This window comes from Sus scrofa, chromosome 14, assembly GCF_000003025.6.
Source record: "Sus scrofa isolate TJ Tabasco breed Duroc chromosome 14, Sscrofa11.1, whole genome shotgun sequence".
NCBI classification, from domain to species: Eukaryota; Metazoa; Chordata; class Mammalia; order Artiodactyla; family Suidae; genus Sus; species Sus scrofa.
The window spans coordinates 99940988-99960764 of NC_010456.5; the positions used below are offsets into that span (position 1 = coordinate 99940988).

The following is a 19777-nucleotide window of genomic DNA, read 5'->3' on the forward strand; positions in this document are numbered from 1 at the left end:
GTCGTTATAACCCTGTTGCTTTCCTTTCTTTAATCAGAAAAATTATGACTTGTCATGATGTTACTATTCCCTGGAGCATGCTTCCAATGATACAGTTTATATTTGCTTAGTTTACTCAGTGCTAGTAATTGGTGAAAATTTGCCAGGCATTCACACTTACTGTCTGTCTGTCTGTCTATCCTATCTATCTGTCTATCTATCCTATCTATCTATCTATCTATCTGTCTGTCTGTCTGTCTGTCTGTCTATATTTGCTTTTTAGGGCCTCCCCTGTGGCATTTGGAAGGTTCCAGGCTAGAGGTTGAATTGGAGCTGCAGTTGCTGGCCTATACCACAGCCACAGCAACGTGGTATCCGAGTGGTGTCTGCAGCCTACACCATAGTTCATGGCTATACCAGATCCTTAACCCACTGGGCCAGGATTTGAACCCACATCCCCAAGGATATTAGTCCAGTTCATAATCCACTGAGCCAGAAAGGAATCTCCCTATTTATAATCAATATTAATTTTTTATGGTAAAAAATTACATTTGTTACTTTATATCAGATTTTATTTTCAAGTTATCAGTTATTAAAATATGGAAATAGTTTTAACCTTGTTAGTTAAATTATGCTTCTCTATGAATTTATTCATGTAGTTAGAACAAAAAATATTGAGGAAGAAACAAACTTTGCTTTTTTAAACAAAATTACTTGTTAGAGTAACTTTTTCCTAAATGAGATAAAATCGTTTCAATTCTTAAACCTAAGAAAATTTTCATCTAGGTGTGATATATACCTTTTTGGTGTTATTGAAAACAGAGTGAAAGCAAAATTGTTTTCTTTGTGCGTGTGCGTGTATGTGTGTTTGGTTTTTTGCAACTCAAGAGGCAGTTTAGTATCTGAATAGTTTTCATGAACTAATTGTAGGAAATCTGTGTAAAATAACTTACTACATTGAAAGTATACAATTTTACACGTCTAGGTTCTGTCCAGTATGATCAAGGTTATATGTAGTACCGTAAAATATGCTGAGGTTCTGGTTATTAAGGCTATTTGGATTCTTTTTGATACTGAAAAGGTCACACAGATTGTGATTGTTGTGTGGTGTCCAAGAAGTAAGGCTTGCCATCTGTTACAAAAATATAGGAAAAAGTTAAGATAATCTAGTGATATAAGTGATTTGGGCACTTGTGTTTTTGGAATCAAATTAATTACAATTTTTAAAGGTTAGTATTAATTTTAAGCTTGCAGAAATTAAACTTAATGGTTATGCCAGTGTTGATAGTTTTCTGCTAAAATACAAAGGTACTGGTTGAGAACTAAAGATTATATAAGAAAAGTGTGGCTTTTAGGCATTTACTTTTACAAATTTATTTGGATATTTAAGTCAAAACATTATGTTTTAGGAGTTCCCGTCATGGCTCAGCAGTTAACGAACCTGACTAGCATCCAAGAGGACACAGGTTCGATTCCTGGCCTCGCTTAGAGGGTTAAGGATCTGGTGTGGCTGTGAACTGTGGTGTATGTAGCAGACGTGGCTGGGATCCCGCATTGCTGTGGCCCTGGCGTAGGCTGGTGGCTACAGCTTCAGTCGGACCCCTAGCCTGGGAACCTCCACATGCCTCGGGTGCGGCCCTAAAAAGAGAGAAAGACAAAAAAAAAGTTTAATGTGATGTTAAGTTATACCAGATTTTGATATTTTTAAACTAATTTTGTTAAGAGCTGGCATATGGGAATTCATTATTACAGAACTTAATAGAGATCTGATTTAATGAGTATTGCTTAAAGATTCACTTAAGTATTTTTCAAGTTCTCTGCTGTCTTCTATAACTCAATTCTTGTCTGTATCCTTGTAAATGAGTTTCCCCTAAAATTTTGCAAGTACATTTTGGACCACTATAGTAATTGTTTCCATAACTTAATTTCTTTTCATCTGCAGGAACTTAGTCTTGCTAGTTGCATATAAGTCTTTAAAATTGCATACTGAGCTTAATAGGATCTGATTAATTTTAATCTACTTTGTATTATTTCTTATGTTGACATTGTTTTTTATTGAGAATTTGTTATTATGCCAAATGAATAATATGATTAGATATAATATTTCAGTTTAGATGGGATTTTGAATTTATGTTCTCACATGCAACTTTGTGTCTCAGATTTCTGTTTTCTATGTTAGAAACATCTTGCCAATTTCAAATTAATGTCTGATGAAAGTAGATGGTTTTACTAGGTTTAGTTTATAGAATTTGTTCAGGCCTGAATTGTAGGCCATGAAAAGAATGCTTTTTTGAACCTTTTTAGATAGACAGAAATTACATCTTTTACATGAAGTGAGGTACATATGTGAGATTTTTATCCAAATATTAGAAGTTTACAAGGCTTTATCTGTTTTATTTACTTAATAGTATTTAAACAGTGTTAAGTGTTGAGCTCCTTTCCTTTCTTTTCATTTCTACTCTTCAGTCTCTCTAGTGGTATTTTTGTCTTTCTGTATGTTAAACTTTATATTTTTAAGTTTATTTACTGGTTGAAAAAGTTGACTGCTAGCTCTAGGTTAGTTTTTTCTTTAATGTTTCAGTTTAATTTCCAAGATTTTTAGTATGTTCTCTTAGAATATGAAGATTCCACAACTAATCATGGTTAGTAATTGTGTCTTCCTCCAGTTGCAGTAATTGGATTTATTCTAAAATGGTATCCCTTCAGGAACACACTATCTAAAATTAAGAATGTTATCTATTTAAAGCAAGCAGTGTAAACCTAATCTTATAGCATAGTATATTTTAAAATTGCATATTATTAAATCCTAAGGTCTGAATTTTGAGTAGTATTTTAGTATATGTAATTATAGGTCTTTTGGATAACATACTTATTCAAGAAATGATAAATTGATGTAATGACTAAAATACCATCACTGGGAATATGAATCATATTTTATAGTATTTGTCATAGGCACTTGTCATAAAATCAGTAATATGATTCTTACGAATAGAATGATGAATGCCAATATGTGTACCCTCAATCTTTTAAAATCTACATGTATTTCTAGTTAATATTGTTCTTATCCAGATTAAAATACTGTACTTAGACAAAAACTATTTTTGCCACAATTGGGAAAAAAAGTCATTTTCAAGTTATTTTCTGGCTTAAGGTATGGAATAGAGAGGCTTGATTTAAAATATTAAAGCCAGATATAAAATGAAGCAGTTAATACACATTTGTTTGGAGCTTTTTTGCTTTAAAATGGTTCAAATTAACAGGGCTTTCTTTAAAAGATAAATTTGTTAAGAGAAGTAAATTTAAAAATTTTGCAGTTTGGGCTGAAGTAATAGGAAAAAGAAATATCTGCTTGCCAGAGATTCATTTGTACCTTGTGTGTGTGATAGCTTTTGAATGTTCAAAATTTGGTCATGATTGTATCTAAAAAATCAATACATTTAGAAATCTTGGGATCTTTCCTTTTCCCCCCAAAAAAACTGCAGTTTGTTAATATTGGGTGAATTGGCACTAAATATTATTAGTCTTTTGTTGTCAAACTACTGACAAATCCCGTGGCATATTTTGTACCTGAACTCTTTGAAATTTTTTTTTTCCTGTAACAGTTAATGGCCTTTCATCTTTTTGCATAACTATAGAGTAGCCAAAACTAATGTTTTAGGTAGTCACTTCTGGTAAACTAAATGATATGAGAATGCTGTTACAAAAGTAATTTATAATCTAACATTGAATATAAAGATTAGAGCATAAAAGACACCCTCTCTGTACTTTAGAGTAACCAATGTGTTGATGTAATTTTAACTTTTACAATCTTTAATATGCCTTATTAAGATTTTGTGGTAGAAAATTCATTAGGACTAGCATTTGGCTTAGTTCAAGTGTATAATGTTGACAGGTATGTCTAAGGCGTGTTGTTAAACTGATAATCTTTTTGAAAGTTAGGTTAAGTCACAGCCATATTTTGTTCGATTTATCATTTGTAGTCAATCTTAGATGGTTTTTAGTGGGAGCAAAACTGCAGGGAGGTGTGTGTGTGTGTGTGTGTGTGTGTGTATTTTTTAACAGCAACAGAGTTCTGAAACAGGAAATCAGTCTTATCGTATTCATCCAGAGACCTAGGAAGGAGGTAATTGTTTGGTGTACTCGTTAAAACCAGTTAGTTGGGCAACTTAAATTTTTAGAGATTCACAGATGTAGGCTCAAACAGTTGTGGATGCATTATTTCATAATTAACAACTACTCTGGAGAAGAGTTGATTCAGTTAGTTGAAGGTACTAATTTTCCCTCAGCTAATACACTAAAAACTTATACTTAGAATTTTAGAATATTCCTAGCATTATCAGTGATTTGATAAGATACTTTTCTCTGGTTCTAATTTGCTTAAATTTAAATAAAGTTCAGAGTGCCTTGATTATTCCTTTAAAAATTTTTTTAAACTAAATGTAATGTTAATATATCTGGCTTGAAATGTTTTCAAAATGATTCTGAAATAACTCAGAAGAAAAAAATTTACTTCTATTTCAGATATTTATAAATTATCTTTCCCTATTAACGTACGTATGAACATAATTAGGTCCTTGCAGTCAGTGTTTTCATACTATTCTGTGATCTCTTTTAACATACATTTTTATCTGTCAAGTACTTTTTTTTTTTCTTTTTTCTTTTTAGGGCCACACCTGTGGCATATGGAAGTTCCAAGGTTAGGGACTGAATCGGAGCTGCAGCTACCAGCCTATGGCACAGCCACAGCAATACCAGATCCCAGCCCATCTGCGACCTGTGCTGCAGCTTGCAGCAACATCAGATCCTTAACCCACTGAGCAAGCCCAGGGATCGAACCTGCAACCTCATGGATACTAATCAGATTCTTAACCTGCTGACATAGGAACTTGTGTCAAGTACTTATTTTAAAAGTTATACAGGTAATAATTCATCAGGCTTAAATATAGTTTGCTAAACAATATTTACTATTATAAACATCTTTGTATAGTTTATTTTTTCTTGGATTGTTTTCTTGTATTGTTAGAGTGGGATTACTGGAATAAAAGGTACAGCAGTTTCATAGCTCTATATTACAGGTTGCAGATTTTTTGCCAAATGAACCAATTATAGTATTGTTCCTAAGAGGAGGAATTTTTAGTAATTCCTGATACACCTTTGAAGAATGTGATATTTTCATTTGGAAAGAGAGATATAAACTTAAATTTCAAAGCAAAAATATATGCTTTTCAGTCAGTAAGAGTTGGAATTATATAAAAACATGCAAGAAAGTTGTTAAGATTCAAGTTGGAGAAGTAGAAAACTTTAGTAGAGTTCATATATTATTTGGTAGTCACTTTTCCTTTCTGATGTGGCACTGCTAGCAGATAATTAAAAAGTGTTAAAGGGAACCTAAAATTTATGCTAAAGTGAACGAACTTGGGTTAATATATTGGAATTCCTTTTTTTACAATTTGTTTACAAAAACACTAAGTTGCCTTGCAGTGAGACATTTAACCTAAAAATAAATAGCAGGACATTTCTAATTTATACAACTTCAAATAATAATAACCCCTTTTTACAATTGTAGATCTCTTTGTAGTTTTATAGAGATATTTCCAGATATCCTATGTGATCTTTGAAACAACCAGCAATGATGTTACAAGTGTTATAATCACTATTTTACAGAAAAGCAAGAATATTTGAGGCCCAGAGATTGAAATAACTTAATCTGAAGTCTAGGCTTTTAAGTTGCAAACCTAAGAATGGAATTCTGGTCTTCTATGTTAAATGACAGTATGCATCAAGTACTTAGTACAGGGCCAGGCCCCTAGTAAATATTTCAGTGTTCCTGTGTCCTGTGTTGTTTCTGGACATGTCTTCTTTATTCTTAAAATTCCCATCTTTTTTGAGCAGTCTTCCTCTTAATATTTCTTTTGTACCTATGTACCCTTTTCACTTTAGAAAATAAGATTTTAGGCTTCATTAATTTGGTCTGAACAGGGATCATTATATGACATATATTAGGGCAAATGATCTTAGATAATGAACAATTAGCACTTTGTCAACTGAAAAATTTAAGGAATTCCTATTTCTGTTTCCTCCCAATATGAATCCAAATATTTAACACACTTAATAGGGAAAAACAAAATCTAGTAAGATTATACAAAATTTTTTTTATGGTTTCTGATCTTTATTTTCATCTTTATTTGCTTGTTAATTCTTTTTTATATTTTTGGGTTTTTTTTTTTTTGCCTTTTCTAGGGCCACTCCCGCAGCATATGGAGGTTCCCAGGCTAGGGGTTGAATTGGAGCTGTAGCTGCTGGCCTACACCAGAGCCATAGCAACGCCAGATCCGAGCCACGTCTGCGACCTACACCACAGTGCACGACAACGCCGGATCCTTAACCCACTGAGCAAGGCCAGGGATCGAACCTGCAACCTCGTGGTTCCTAGTCGGATTCGTTAACCACTGCGCCATGACAGGAACTCCAAGAAATACAAAATTTTTATTAAATGAGAAAGCCATAGAAGTCCATGAGCACAATTTGATTTTAGAAGTTGATAATATGGATATAACTGTGACATACTTGGAAAGTGTTTGTTAAATTTAAACTTGTTAAAATTTGTTGAAAGAAGTGTAAAGCTGATGTAGCTTATGAACCAATGACTGAATTTCTTTTCCTCTCACCTGAGCCTTAGGTGTCTGTGGTTAGACAGCATCGAAAGCAGGGAAAATGCTCCAGAAATTAGTGGAAAATAAAATTAAATGGTGAAGTGGCTGCATTTGCTAACTTGCTTTGATTCTTGTCTTCTCTTGTTAGTCTGACTTTATTCCTTTACTTATGCTGCCAGTGTAGCTCAGTGTTCCTATCAAATTTGCTTTTGATACTTTTTGATAGCTACCTCTACAGTGACTATCTGTATGTCATTTTTTTAGACCTGTCATGTTCTGTATATGCTATTACTTCATATTGTTACATCTTACAGTTAGCTGGAATTCTAAAAATAGCTTATATGTGATCTTTGGAAATAAGGAAATTATTTAATTATTTAAATAATTCCTTAAAATAATTATGGCAGAAAAAAATAGTTATTTGTATACTAGCACTGTACTTTATAAGTTGTTAAGGGATAAGCGTATCTACACATTGTACCTAGTACTACAGAGAAACTTCTCAGAACTGCTCTACTGTTAGTAATTATTATACTTAAAATAAGATTCAGTCTATATGTCAGGAACATATTATTGTAAAATAAGGCTTAGGGAGCACTGTTTTTATCCCTTGTCATTTTGAAAAAAATGCAACATAATGGAAAGTAGTAAAACAAAATATGTTAGGGAGCTATTTTTGGTTGTTACCCTCTATTTGAAAATTCAAGGTAAATTTATAGCATAAACTGCATTAATTAAAAATTCTGAAATACAGTAGACTCATGAGATCACAACTCACAAGGTGTTTTCTAAAAGATAATTTGTTAATTATAGGCAATTAGGAAAATATTTTTAGTGTTTTAAGTTATGATTGGCTGCGTAGAATATCCAATAAAATTATTTAGCTCTTATGAAGCCACATTATTTTATAATAGGTCAGTTATACTGTGGGTTAAATCAACTTCTGTAGACAGACTTTAAAACATAACTAATGTTTATTAGTTTTTTCCTTTGGAACAGTATTCAGTGTTGTGAGAAGGGATTGTTGTAGCACTTGAATCAAACATGATATATATAACTATCAGAACTCATAAACCAATAACTTAAGATCTGTGTATTTAATTGTAGGTAAATTATACTTCAGTTTAAACAAAACAAATTTAGCACATTTGCTTGAAGGTAGGGGAGTGGGGAAAGACTGTCTATTGTGTCTCATCTCCTATAGCTATGATGGCATTCCAACTTGGGCAAAATAGAAAGTACCATATATGCATTTCTCACCTCTCTGTTGCATGTGTAGTAGCCAATGATGTGGGGAAAAAAGGCTTTTTTTCTTTCTGGAGTTACGTTTTACATATGTTCTTAAATAAAAAGGCAAATTGATATAGTACAGTTTTTAAAGAGTTTAAAATTTCAGTTAAGCTTAGATGCTCTTTAGAAGGGTTAGATTATTCAGTAAGTCAGTGTCATTGAAGAACAACCAAATAGTTCTGGTGGGCTCTTCTAATCCAGAGTTGTACCATTTGTTCAACTGAGAGACAAACATCACTGTTTTAGGCATTGTTCATATATTACATCATTTAATCCTTATGACAGTGCTATTATATGATAGTGTTTTAATAGTATTATGATAGTATTTTATTATTCAGAGCAAAATATCTAAAATTTTTTTGTAAGAAACGTTTTAGCATAGGGAAGCAAAAAGCCATATATTAAAAAGATTTTGTTTATTGATATAATTCTTGGCATAAGAAATATTTGCCTCAAGTTTGAGCACTCAATAGCTGCTGACGTTAGTTTTGGAAATACCAGTAGATTTTTATATTGTGTTTCAGAAGTTTTTTAATTTTAACGTTATTTCAAATTACTTTCATTTGAAACTGCTTCCTTTGAAAATTTTATATTTTATTGATTTGAAACATGGAAAAACTTAATCTTTTGTGAGACTGAATGGTGTAAAAAGCTTGGGCTTTGGAGTTAGGTACATGAGTTTGAATCATAACAAACTACTTAACTGGCTTTAGGACCTTTGGCAAATTACCCAATCTTTTTGACCCTCAATTTCATCATCTATGAAGTGGTAATGTTACTTCATAGGATTGTTAAGATTAAATGAGAATGCATTTGGCATACTGTCTGGGACATGTTCTTTCTGTTTTTCAATCTTATGAGGGATGCCAAAGTCTTGGGAAAAACTGTATGAATAAGAAAGATGAGAGTCTGAGCAACCTGAAACCTTAAGAAGACTGAAGTCCTAGCTTTTCTTTATAGGAAGGACTGGATTGTTACTCTATAAGAGATTGCAGGGCCATAGGAACTCCCATGTTGACCAAGCTCCCTGCCACAGCATCATTAAAACTAGAGCTACTCTATCAGTCCCTCCACCTTCTCCATAAAGTTTCGTGTGTGAGCTGTGCTGGACTACTCGCTTTTTCTGAATATTTTATGTGTTCCTTTATTTCTTCTCTAACCCTCTGTTTGGAATGTTGTAATTGCCCTTGTTTCTTCTTCTGTTTACTAATGTCTGACTTATTTTTTAAGGATTATCTAATGTATTACCTATTTTATAAAGCTTTATCTCTTCTTGTACAGAATTAATCCCTTTTTCTAGCTTTTAAAGTATCTTGATCTTATGTATAATGGGGCCTTTGGCACAGTTGTAGATCTGTATGTCTGTCTTCCCTAATAGAATAGGAACCTCTCAAGTGCAGTAGTCTTTGTTTACTTAGCCTTATGTTCTCAGTGCCCCTTGCACAATGTTCATTATGTGTTTGGGTAATGAAGTGAATAAAGCGGGGGGGGGTGTATCTGAATTCACTTTAATGAGTACGTAACACCCTCATTTATGTATAGTTACTGACAAATAGTTTTCTTAAATTAACCAAGCCCTTTGCAACCTTACTTAATTAGTATTCATAATACAAGAGTAAATTTGAGTATAGTTCTGTTAAAATGACTGCATTTCAAGGGGCTTTGTATTTTTTTTTAATTGAAGAGTATTTATTTACAGTATTTCAGGTGCATAACAAAGTGATTTGGATTTTTTCCATTAGAGGTCATCCAAGGTATTGAATGTGATTCTCTGTGCTATACAGTAGGTCTTTGTGGTTTATCTATTTTATATATAGTAGTATGTATCTGTCAATCCCAAATTCCTAATTTATTCCTTCCCCCATTTCTTTTTTTTTTTTCCCCACTGTACAGCAAGGGGATCAAGTTATCCTTACATGTATACGTTACAATTACATTTTTTTTCCCCACCCTTTGTTCTGTTGCAACATGAGTATCTAGACAAAGTTCTCAATGCTATTCAGCAGGATCTCCTTGTAAATCTATTCTAAGTTGTGTCTGATAAGCCCAAGCTCCCCATCCCTCCCACTCCCTCCCCCTCCCATCAGGCCGCCACAAGTCTTTTCTCCAAGTCCATGATTTTCTTTTCTGAGGAGATGTTCATTTGTGCTGGATATTAGATTCCAGTTATAAGTGATATCATATGGTATTTGTCTTTGTCTTTCTGGCTCATTTCACTCAGTATGAGATTCTCTAGTTCCATCCATGTTGCTGCAAATGGCATTATGTCATTCTTTTTTATGGCTGAGTAGTATTCCATTGTGTTCTTCCCCCATTTCTATGATTTCTCTATAGGGCTAGAATCTTACTAGCATTCTTACTGAAGAATTAATCAGTTAGACAGGTTTTTAGTAGTAATAATTATTTTTTAAATAAAAAATTTCTACTGCATTGCTTAGAAAAACATGGCATTATTTCAGTTTATATTTTTGGCTAAGATGTGTTTATAATTTTTTTTAGATAGGAATTCCTGATTGGTGGTAGCTGCCACTACTTTGGGTTCCCTATGGCTGCCTCATTTTTTTTAACTGTGATTTCCCATTTTTTTATATTCTCTACAAGACAGAGTAAAAAGTAAAGATTATTCACTTTCAGGACTTATACTGCTTTAGGCTTGATTTGAGTCTCTAGTCTCTTCTTTTTAAAAAATATTTTTCATGAATGGAAACATGAAACCCTAAAACATTTCGTTAATCGAATACAAGCTACATTTTTAGATGGAGCTATTTTCTTATGTGAGAATAATAGATAGCTTATGATGTTAAAAATGATAATCCTAAAATGGTTTTCTTTTGGAGTCCTTATAGTAGAAGAACGCTTTGAGATTGAGGGTGAATTATGTATTTTTAAAGTGAGAAAAATTGTTCCTGGCCTATAATAAATGCTGTTTAAGTCTTAGATACTTTTATTATTACACTTTTTTTTTTTGATGGAAATTCAGTATTTGTGAAAACTACACATAGTGTAAGTCATATAGGGAAAGGTGGTGTTGTGTCTTGACAGTTAGTAAATAGATTTGGAGCATATGTAATTTTTATAACTTGTTAAACAGTGCAAGTTCATCATACCAAAAATAGAAAAATAAGAAAAAATATATGTCCTACCCCTTAGAGATTATAAGAAAGTGGGAAATAAATGCATATTCTTACTACCAGAGGTTATTACTTTTAGTACTTTAGTTTGTAATCTTTTTGTCTATATATTTTAATTTAGTTAAGTATATGGGTATATTTTACATGTTTTCTTTTACCAAAATGGTTTCACACTATACCTTTTCCCTTGAAACCCTTTTTTAAATATTGTCTACTTTTCTACTACTATAAATTTTCATCTCATCCAATCCTCAGATCATATTAAAATTTCTCTAGTTGGCTCAAAAATGTCTTTAATGACTAGTTTGTCTAAAACAGTGTACAGAATGGATTATACCTGTGAACTTGGCTGTTAGAAACTTTGAATCTTTCTAAATTGGGATAGCTACCCATCCTTCTCTCCACCTTTTAAAATGAAATTTAACTTTTTAAAAAGATAATTTGAAGGAGTGTGTTATGTCCTACAGACCTTTTGAATTTGTTCAGTTTACACTCATAATGCCATTTAGCTTGTTCTGTCATATAGCATTTGTAAGTTAAAATTTATATCTAAATGCTTGGTGCATTCTCAGGCCAAAAATAATTTGGCTGTCATAAATGATGCTGTATCCTTCATATTGTGTCACGTCAAAATTCATGTGACCTGTGCTTAAGTTTCTTGGTGATGCTGAGATTGACCATTAAAATTGGGTTGTCACAGTCTTTTCTGCTTATTGTTTAGTTTGTCTTATACTAGAAAGTATTTTGTGCATTGTTACTTTGTCTCTGGAAGAAAGTTCAATTCTTCATCATTCTTTAGCACCATTTGATGATCCTTGCCTAAGTGAATTTTATTAGGGCTTGAAAGGTTTGATTTTTCTAATTCTGTCTTTTTATGTTTATTAACTGGTGTTTTCTGTTGAGTTTATTTTATGAATTGGAGCTCCTATAGGAAAAGCAAGATAAATCATTAATCTTCCCCTTTACCAATTTTTAAGAACTATTCCAGTAGTCACTTTTATCAGAGGTGATAAATTAAAAAAATAATTTTTTGTTCTAACTTTTTCTCTTTTGAGCATCATTATAGACTTAGAGATTTACATTCAAGGTCCTTTAATTTACTACCATTTGAATTTTTTATTTGATACATAGATTGTCACAATTTGAGGTCGTTGGGATGTCCTTCATGCTAACTCGTATGTCTGTCTGTCTGCCATAGAGCATTACTCTCTGTATGCCTTTCTTGCTCTCTGGCACAGAAGGATATCCCAGGCTCACCTTGTACCTTCTCCTCCCCAGATCTGACATCAGCTGTTTTTCCAAGGAGTTGGTTCCTTTTAGTTTATTATGGTATTAGAAATGAAACCAGGGGAGTTGGGGGGAGAAGGGGGTTCTAGAAGTGTTTACTACTGCTAATAAGACATACATACTTTTAGGCCATTTCTTTGAACAAACCTAAAAAATACAGACTTGTCCAAACATGAATTCATATTAATATTTTCATTTATTACTTGACTCCTTGATTTTATAATATCTCATTTCTCTTACAGTCACAGTCATGAGTTTTCAAGTCATTCACAAAGCTTCATTGCTTTTTCCTACAGTGTAAAAAATTTAAACATATCAATACTGATATTACTAAAAATAAATTGTCAGAAGAAATTTGAAAGTCCTTTGTAGTTTTTTTTTTTTTTTCATAGACTACTTCTTGACAAGAAATTCAGGAAGATTACAGTGTCTAATTTTTTTTGAAATATTTTCTCCTTTACCAATTTGATAGTTAATCAGGTTTATTTGTTTCTGGCTATTTTCAGTGTGTGCCTCTCCCCTTTCCCTTCCTTTCACCCTGAAGCAACCATTTTTATTAGTTTCTCAGTTATTATTCCTTTGTGTGTATGTGTATCTGTGTCTTGGAGGGTTCAGGTTCAAGCAGACATATGTGTGAATATTCTTTTATAAAATACTATTTCTTTTATACAAAAGGTAGCATACTGTATACCCTGTTGTGCACATTTTTTCTTAAAATATTCTGTAAATCTGTCTAGGTAGTACTAGTAATCATAAAGATAGAACATACAGTACATATGCAATCTTTTCTTAAATTATAGTATCAAAATGAAAGTCTTTAGTAATTTAATAATTACTTTTGGATTGAAAATAATACTGAAATAAGATTAATAATGTGAATGCAGCAGAAATAAAAAGATCTAATAAAAGGGCACTGGATTTGGTGAATTTTGAATTGTATTATGAAGATGAATGGGTCCAGAAGTAGGTGGGCAGAGAGATATAGAGATGCTTGGACAGATTAGCTTGGCTGGTTTGCAAGGTCTGTGTCAGAAAATCATGAGATTAGAGGGGATTGATAGAGTTTAAGAAATGAGAGCTGGTATAATGGACAAAATACTTAGAAATGTAGATGATTGGTGTTTTTTAGCTTGATATAAATTCTTGAGTGTAGAAGTTTGTTTTTATGCAACTGTATCATATAATATGAGTGAATAGAATGGGCCTGCTAAATAAATATTGATTACCTTGTTTGGAAATGAGACTAAGTTTCTACCTCACTTTAGAATTAGCAGGTTGTAATTGCCCAGGGTTAGAAGAGCTCATAGTGGTTTTTCTCAACCTAATCATCATGTAGAATAGGAAATCAAGTCTAAAAAGTTGACTTAATCCAATTTATACAACTGGTTAGAGGCATAGCCAGTTCTTAATTCTGACTTCCTCTTAATTGTATCTACTTTTATCTATACTGTTGTACCTTTTACAGCTATGAAAAATGAGAAGTTGTGTTTTGTTTTTATTTTGATTTTTGGGTTTTTGTCCTTATATTTAAGTACTGTAAATATAGAGGTTATTATTTACCTTTTTTTTTCTTGTTTTTTTTTTCTTTTAGAAGTTATTATTTACCTTAGGTACATTGTATATATATTGAGTAGGAAGATTTGAAAATTACTTTGTCACCTAATTGTTTTGAGGATCTTTTTTGGGGGGTCGTTGTCTTTACCTCTATTTCTTAATTACACGTGATGGCTTATAAATAAATATATTTGACAAGCTTGTAGTGGGGGGAAGCTTTTTATAATCAGCTAGAGTTTTAAAACATGTACATGTAGTTTGCCTTGTTCATATTTCAGATAATTTCCTTAACTTGAGTACTCAGATATTTATCCAAACATTATTGCTATGGGGTTTCCTGCAGAAAGACTTGAAGGCGTATACAGGAACAATATTGATGATGTAGTAAGGTAAGAACTCTTAATTTTCTGTTTCAAATATTGATGTGTTCATGTATTTTTATTTAGAAAAGATTTCTAAACCACAGAAAAAGATGTATTTTGTGATGTAAACTTTATTATGTTGGTGATTTGTAACTGCTTTATTTTGCTTCATGTGCCTACTGGGCCTCAATGGGATAAAACTCATTGGTTTTACATAACCAGGTGTATGTGATATGATTTCGTGGACTCCATAAAATGCCCCCCCCCCAGTTTAATGTCTGGATTCCATTACACTATGGTTTTTGTCTTTTATTTCACAGTTGGCTGTTAGCTTTAAAATCCTCACGTGGATTTATTCACTTAAATTTATTTATGCTAAAGTAGATGACTGATACCATGTAATTTTACATAGAGCAGTTTATAATGGGCATAAATGTACCAAGGACATGAAGAAGTATTTGGTACAAGGGATCTGGAAAGGAATTGCTTGACATACCAAAGCCTAACTGTCTGCTTTATAATTTTGCATAATTTTCTAAGTGTAATAATATCAGTTCTGAGCAATAGTTCTTAAGGCTCATTTAAGTAATTTTAAATACATTTGTGACCTAAGAGTACATAATATATTTTATTCTAGAAGAGGTTTGTGTTTGTTATGTAAATAGTCAATATATTTTGTAATTTCAGAGCAAAAATATGTGTATAAATAAATTCACTGTAAAATGTCAGTAGGAACTTCAACTGGCTTTTAAAAGTTAAAATTTTGGATTATTCCCGGTACTCTCAGGAGTATCTCTCTTGGAGACTTTCAATTTAAGTATTTGGTGGTTATGAGAATTAAATGTTATAATGAGCAGGAAAACACTTTGTAAAGCATTATGCATATGTAGAATCCTTTTTTTTCTTCTTCCTATTTCAGCTGCCCTGTGGCATATGAGTTCCCAGGCTAGGGAAAAAACCTGTACCCTGGCACTGCAGAGATGCCGCCGATCCTGTTGCGCCCTAGTAGGAACTCCTAGAAGCTTTTTAAAATAGTTGTCTTAGTATGTAAACTTGTCTATACGCTTATGTGAGCTAGCCATAGTTGTTTTTCTGAGTCATTAACTTGTAACAGTTTGCTTTGAACCAAAGTATATTTACATTTTTGCAGTATTGAGTTGTATCCAGTTGGATTTTTGTAGTGTTTATGTTGTGTTCAGAATTAAATTTCAGTAACTACAAAAAAAAAAAAAAACTACTTTGTAGTTTCTATTACAATTTTAGATGGTACGCAAGACTGTCAGATGCATATTTAAGAACTTAAAAATAGGAAATGAATTAGCCTTCTTTAATTAGGCAGGACATGGTGGAAGGATGTTTAACATCATAGATACATGGGAGCAACATCTTGATATGGCTTAGTCAGTGATAATACCCAGCCACAGAAAGTGCAATAAAGAATCCACAGAAAAAGAATGAGAGAAATAAATTTTGAATCAAGAGAGGAGAATCTAGGAAATGAGCAGTGCAGTCATCAGACATGTATTCTCTGCTGTGGTGCAGGAGTGTTTATCAGGTCTCTTTATGGCCTACATGAAACATCTCTGAAGTTGATCTACTTCACATTACTATAATTCTGTATTCAACCAAGTTAGATTAATACTCATATTGAAAAAGTATGAATTCTCTGAGTAGAGAAGAAGTTTTTTGATCAGTGAGAGGATAGCTTTGTGGTAAATTAATCTGGTGTGCTAATTTTTACGGTATTGCCTTCTGAATGTGGAGTAGGCTCTTAATGTGAATTAGTCACTGAGGCTGATTGATCATCTTTTAGATTTCTGATAAAGTCTAATTTCTGATTCTATATGTATGATTATCAGACTTTAGGTTATAATAACTTCATTAAGAAAATACAGTGCTGAAAAGTATTTTGATCTGTCATCTGACTTCATAACCTCTGCCTTTGTGCCTCTGAATTAAGAGTCACACATTTAGTTTGTAATCAGGAGTGGAATTTGAAGTTTATTCTCTCCTTTAATGTATCTAGTTTATTTTATCTGGTTTTTGACTTTTTCAAAGGTTACTCTTATAAAAATGTTTATATGTATGGATTGTTATTTAGCCACTGGTTGCTTTAACCAGTTGATCTTGTCATCCCAGTGGTAATGGTAATAGCACATAAAAGTGAAGAATTATCAACCAAATATAATAGCTATGCTGTGCTTGTTTTGTCTTATGTGCTTTTTCCTTTTTTTGGATTGAGTGATAAATGGACAGCAAAGCTTTGTTGGCTTTGGTTATTCACCCCACACCCTTCTTTTATGAACAGTGACCAGGAAGGGAGATACAGTTTTTCCTGTAAACTAAAATGAACATAAATAATTCCTAAGCAGTTTACATGTTAGGAGTAACCTCTCTATGGGAATGGCTGTCTCTAGTACCTAAATAATTAATTTCCTTGAGGTTTACACTATATTGGAGACACTAGTAATAATCAGTAGTGATTCCTTTTTGGTTCAAAGATGATAACATCTCAGTGAAAAATGTTTTTATTATTATTACTTTTACTGTCAACAAAAAGCATTGAGACCTAGATCAGATGTCTAAAGAATATTTAAAATTATCTTTAAATACCTCTAATTCCGTATTTTAATGTGATTTCCTCCCAAAAAGGAGATAATGTGCAGAGTTTAGATTTTGTTGTTACTATACATCATTGATTTGAGTAAAATAAACTCAAATTACAAAAACCTTCATGCTTAAATTGCCCAGTATTATTTAACTGTTTGGGTATGTAGTTTGTTATAGCAGTGTGAAATTTTATACTTGAGGTACTCAAAATACCTTTGTGACAAATATTTAACTTCTTTCAAGGTTACCTCCTGGAATTGGAAATTAATGTAAAAAATAAAAAGGGAGAAGAGGGAAAGTGAACCAAGTTGAAATTTTTTGCTCTCTTAACTACAAATGTTTTGTTTAATAAGCAGCAAGAATTGACAGGGCTGGATAGGGTCATTTCATAGAAGGGAAACTGAAGAACTAACTCTTCCTGGATTGTTTTTTCTTCTTTTCCTCTTATTACTACTTTTTTCCCAATTTTCTTGCCACTAAACTCTTGCTCTGACCAGTTGGTAATATGAAACAATGTTATATTCAGATGAATTGATTATTCTTTGATATGAATGTCAGTCTTATCCCTCAGGCTAATATTGAAGTTATCTAATTTATATGTTATCTTCTGATACAAATCTAAGCCAATCTTTAACAAATTGATGCTCCATATGGTTTAATAGACATAGCTTGAGAGCTGTTCTGTACCTTATAAATCAGGAAAGTATAAGTTTAATAGAGTTAACTGGCTTTTTAACTGCAGAACCTTTAATGTGCTATTATGCGTTATAAATCTCCCAAGAATGAAATTAAATATGTTGCTTTCCTTTTCTTCTTTCTTTTCTTTCCCTTTCTCTTCCCCCTCTCCCTTCCTCCTTCTCTTTCTTTTCTTCTGTAGTATGTTAAATAACATCTCTGTAAACAGTGTTCCATAGAGCATTGAGAATTATTGAAAATAAAAAAAGATGCATATAACAATATTTTACTCTAATCTGTCAGCAGGAAGTAATTTATTTCTTCCTCTTTTATTGGAAAGATTTTAGATAAGGGAATATTTCCATATTATGAGGAAATGCTTAGAACTCAGTCTTCTGATACACAGTGATTTTTGGGAAAAAAAAAAGATTTTATTCATTGTCTTAGCTTTTTTTAACTTATATATGGGTAACTGTATTACAGATTCAAAAGTCCGTTTTACCCTTTCCTGTTTTATACATTTTCTTTCTGAAGAAACTTTTCAGCTATTCTTCACTTAATTATATGCTGATCTCTCAATCAACCTTAATTGTATGTTGATTTTGAATAAAAAAAGGAAGTGTTTGTCATCTCAACATTAGCATTATTGGTTATTCAGTTAAAAAGAGTTGAAAAGAGATTATTTAGAAATCACTTTTCTTTAATGAAAAATTTCAACAAAAAAAAAAAAAAGAAAGAAAAAGATTATTTGGAGGAAAGGATATCAATCCCCTTCTCCTTTTCTAACAACTTTTGACTTCTTCCCTCACATTGCCTATTTCCTGCTTCCTTTTTTTCTTCTTTATTGAGGTGTAAATCACATAACATAAAATTAACCACTTTAAAGGGTAATTTTAGTAGCATTTAGTACTTTCACAAATTTTTTTTTTTTTTTTTTTTTTTTTTATCTTTTTATGGCCGGACCTGTGGCACATGGAGGTTCCCAGGCTAAGGGGCAAATCAGAGCTGTAGCCGCTGGCCTACACCACAGCCACAGCTACGCAGGATCCAGGTCTTGTCTGAGACCTACACCACAGATCACAGCAGTGCTGGATGCTTAAGTCACTGAGCAAGGCCAGGGATTGAACCTGCGTCCTCATGGATGCTAGTCAGATTCCTTTCTGCCTAGCCATGATGGCAACTCCCCACAGAGTTTTGGAACCATGACCTCTATTAAGTTCCAAAACATTTTTATCACCTTGAAGAAAAACCCATCCCCATTGGGTGCCTTCTACTTCTTTTGTTAGTCTTATTCTTTACAAATGGCAGAGCCATGATAGATTTGACAGTATTTACATTATCTGCACAAATCCAATTTTTGATATTTTAATAATAGGCAGCATTTATTGTGCTTTTATTTATATACACATGTTACTGTTGTATAACCAGTTTGCTTGTGTCATCTTATTAAATTGCTACAGTAAACCTATCTCCATTTCATAGATGATTTAAAAGAAGCTAACTTCCCCAAGTGCCATAGCTGGTAAGTACTGAGGCTGAGGATTTAGTCTAGGTCTGTCAGAATCCAAAGCTGATTTCCTTAATAACTAAAATCCCGTATGTCAGAGGACAGAAACTGGAAACTGTTGGGCTCACCTAACTTGTTGATGTCCTTTGTTTGGCCTAATACAGTGTTGGTCCCCACATAGTGTGAGGAATCATCAAGGAAGGTCTTTTCTGGTATTATACCAGCACATTTCTTTAGGATTGTAGTTTATAGATTGAAAGACCTATATGGTATCAAGCAAAATAAATGAAAACAGGTCAGTACCTGGTGAATTTTTATGAAAAATTTTAAAGAATACCAAGAGTAGTAAGAATTTCTCAAAAGCTTTCAGGGTCATTTAAAAAGGATTGGGAATATCAGTGGCATCTAACTTCTCAGCAGTAGAATTAAAGATGTCCTTATAACATTTCTTAGGTGATTACCAGAAGATGTGCCCTAGCAAAACAAAGGAGTAAACCATGAGAAAAGGGCTTCAATAAACAGAGTAACTAAGAAGCAACAAGGAAGTTCCCAAGATGACAGTAGTGACACAAAGCTGAAGAACAACCAATCTGATTAGACCAAAGGGCTGATTAGGACAAAGGGCTTCAGGGTGGGAAAAAATGAACTTACAAGTAGATACTGAAATATTTGGGGGGAAATGCAGTAGGTCTTTAGGCAATTAGGTGAATTAGAAACAGGAGGCAATTT

General features: G+C 32.6%; 1 protein-coding gene across 2 annotated transcripts in view; it reads left to right on the forward strand.

Moving 5' to 3' along the window:
• Nucleotides 1–19777, forward strand: part of PTEN (phosphatase and tensin homolog) — a 92030-nt gene that overhangs the window by 11398 nt on the left and 60855 nt on the right. For both annotated transcript variants that reach the window (XM_021071996.1, NM_001143696.1), the window contains 1 exon segment: nt 14199–14283. In XM_021071996.1, coding sequence (XP_020927655.1) covers nt 14199–14283 — 85 coding nt within the window.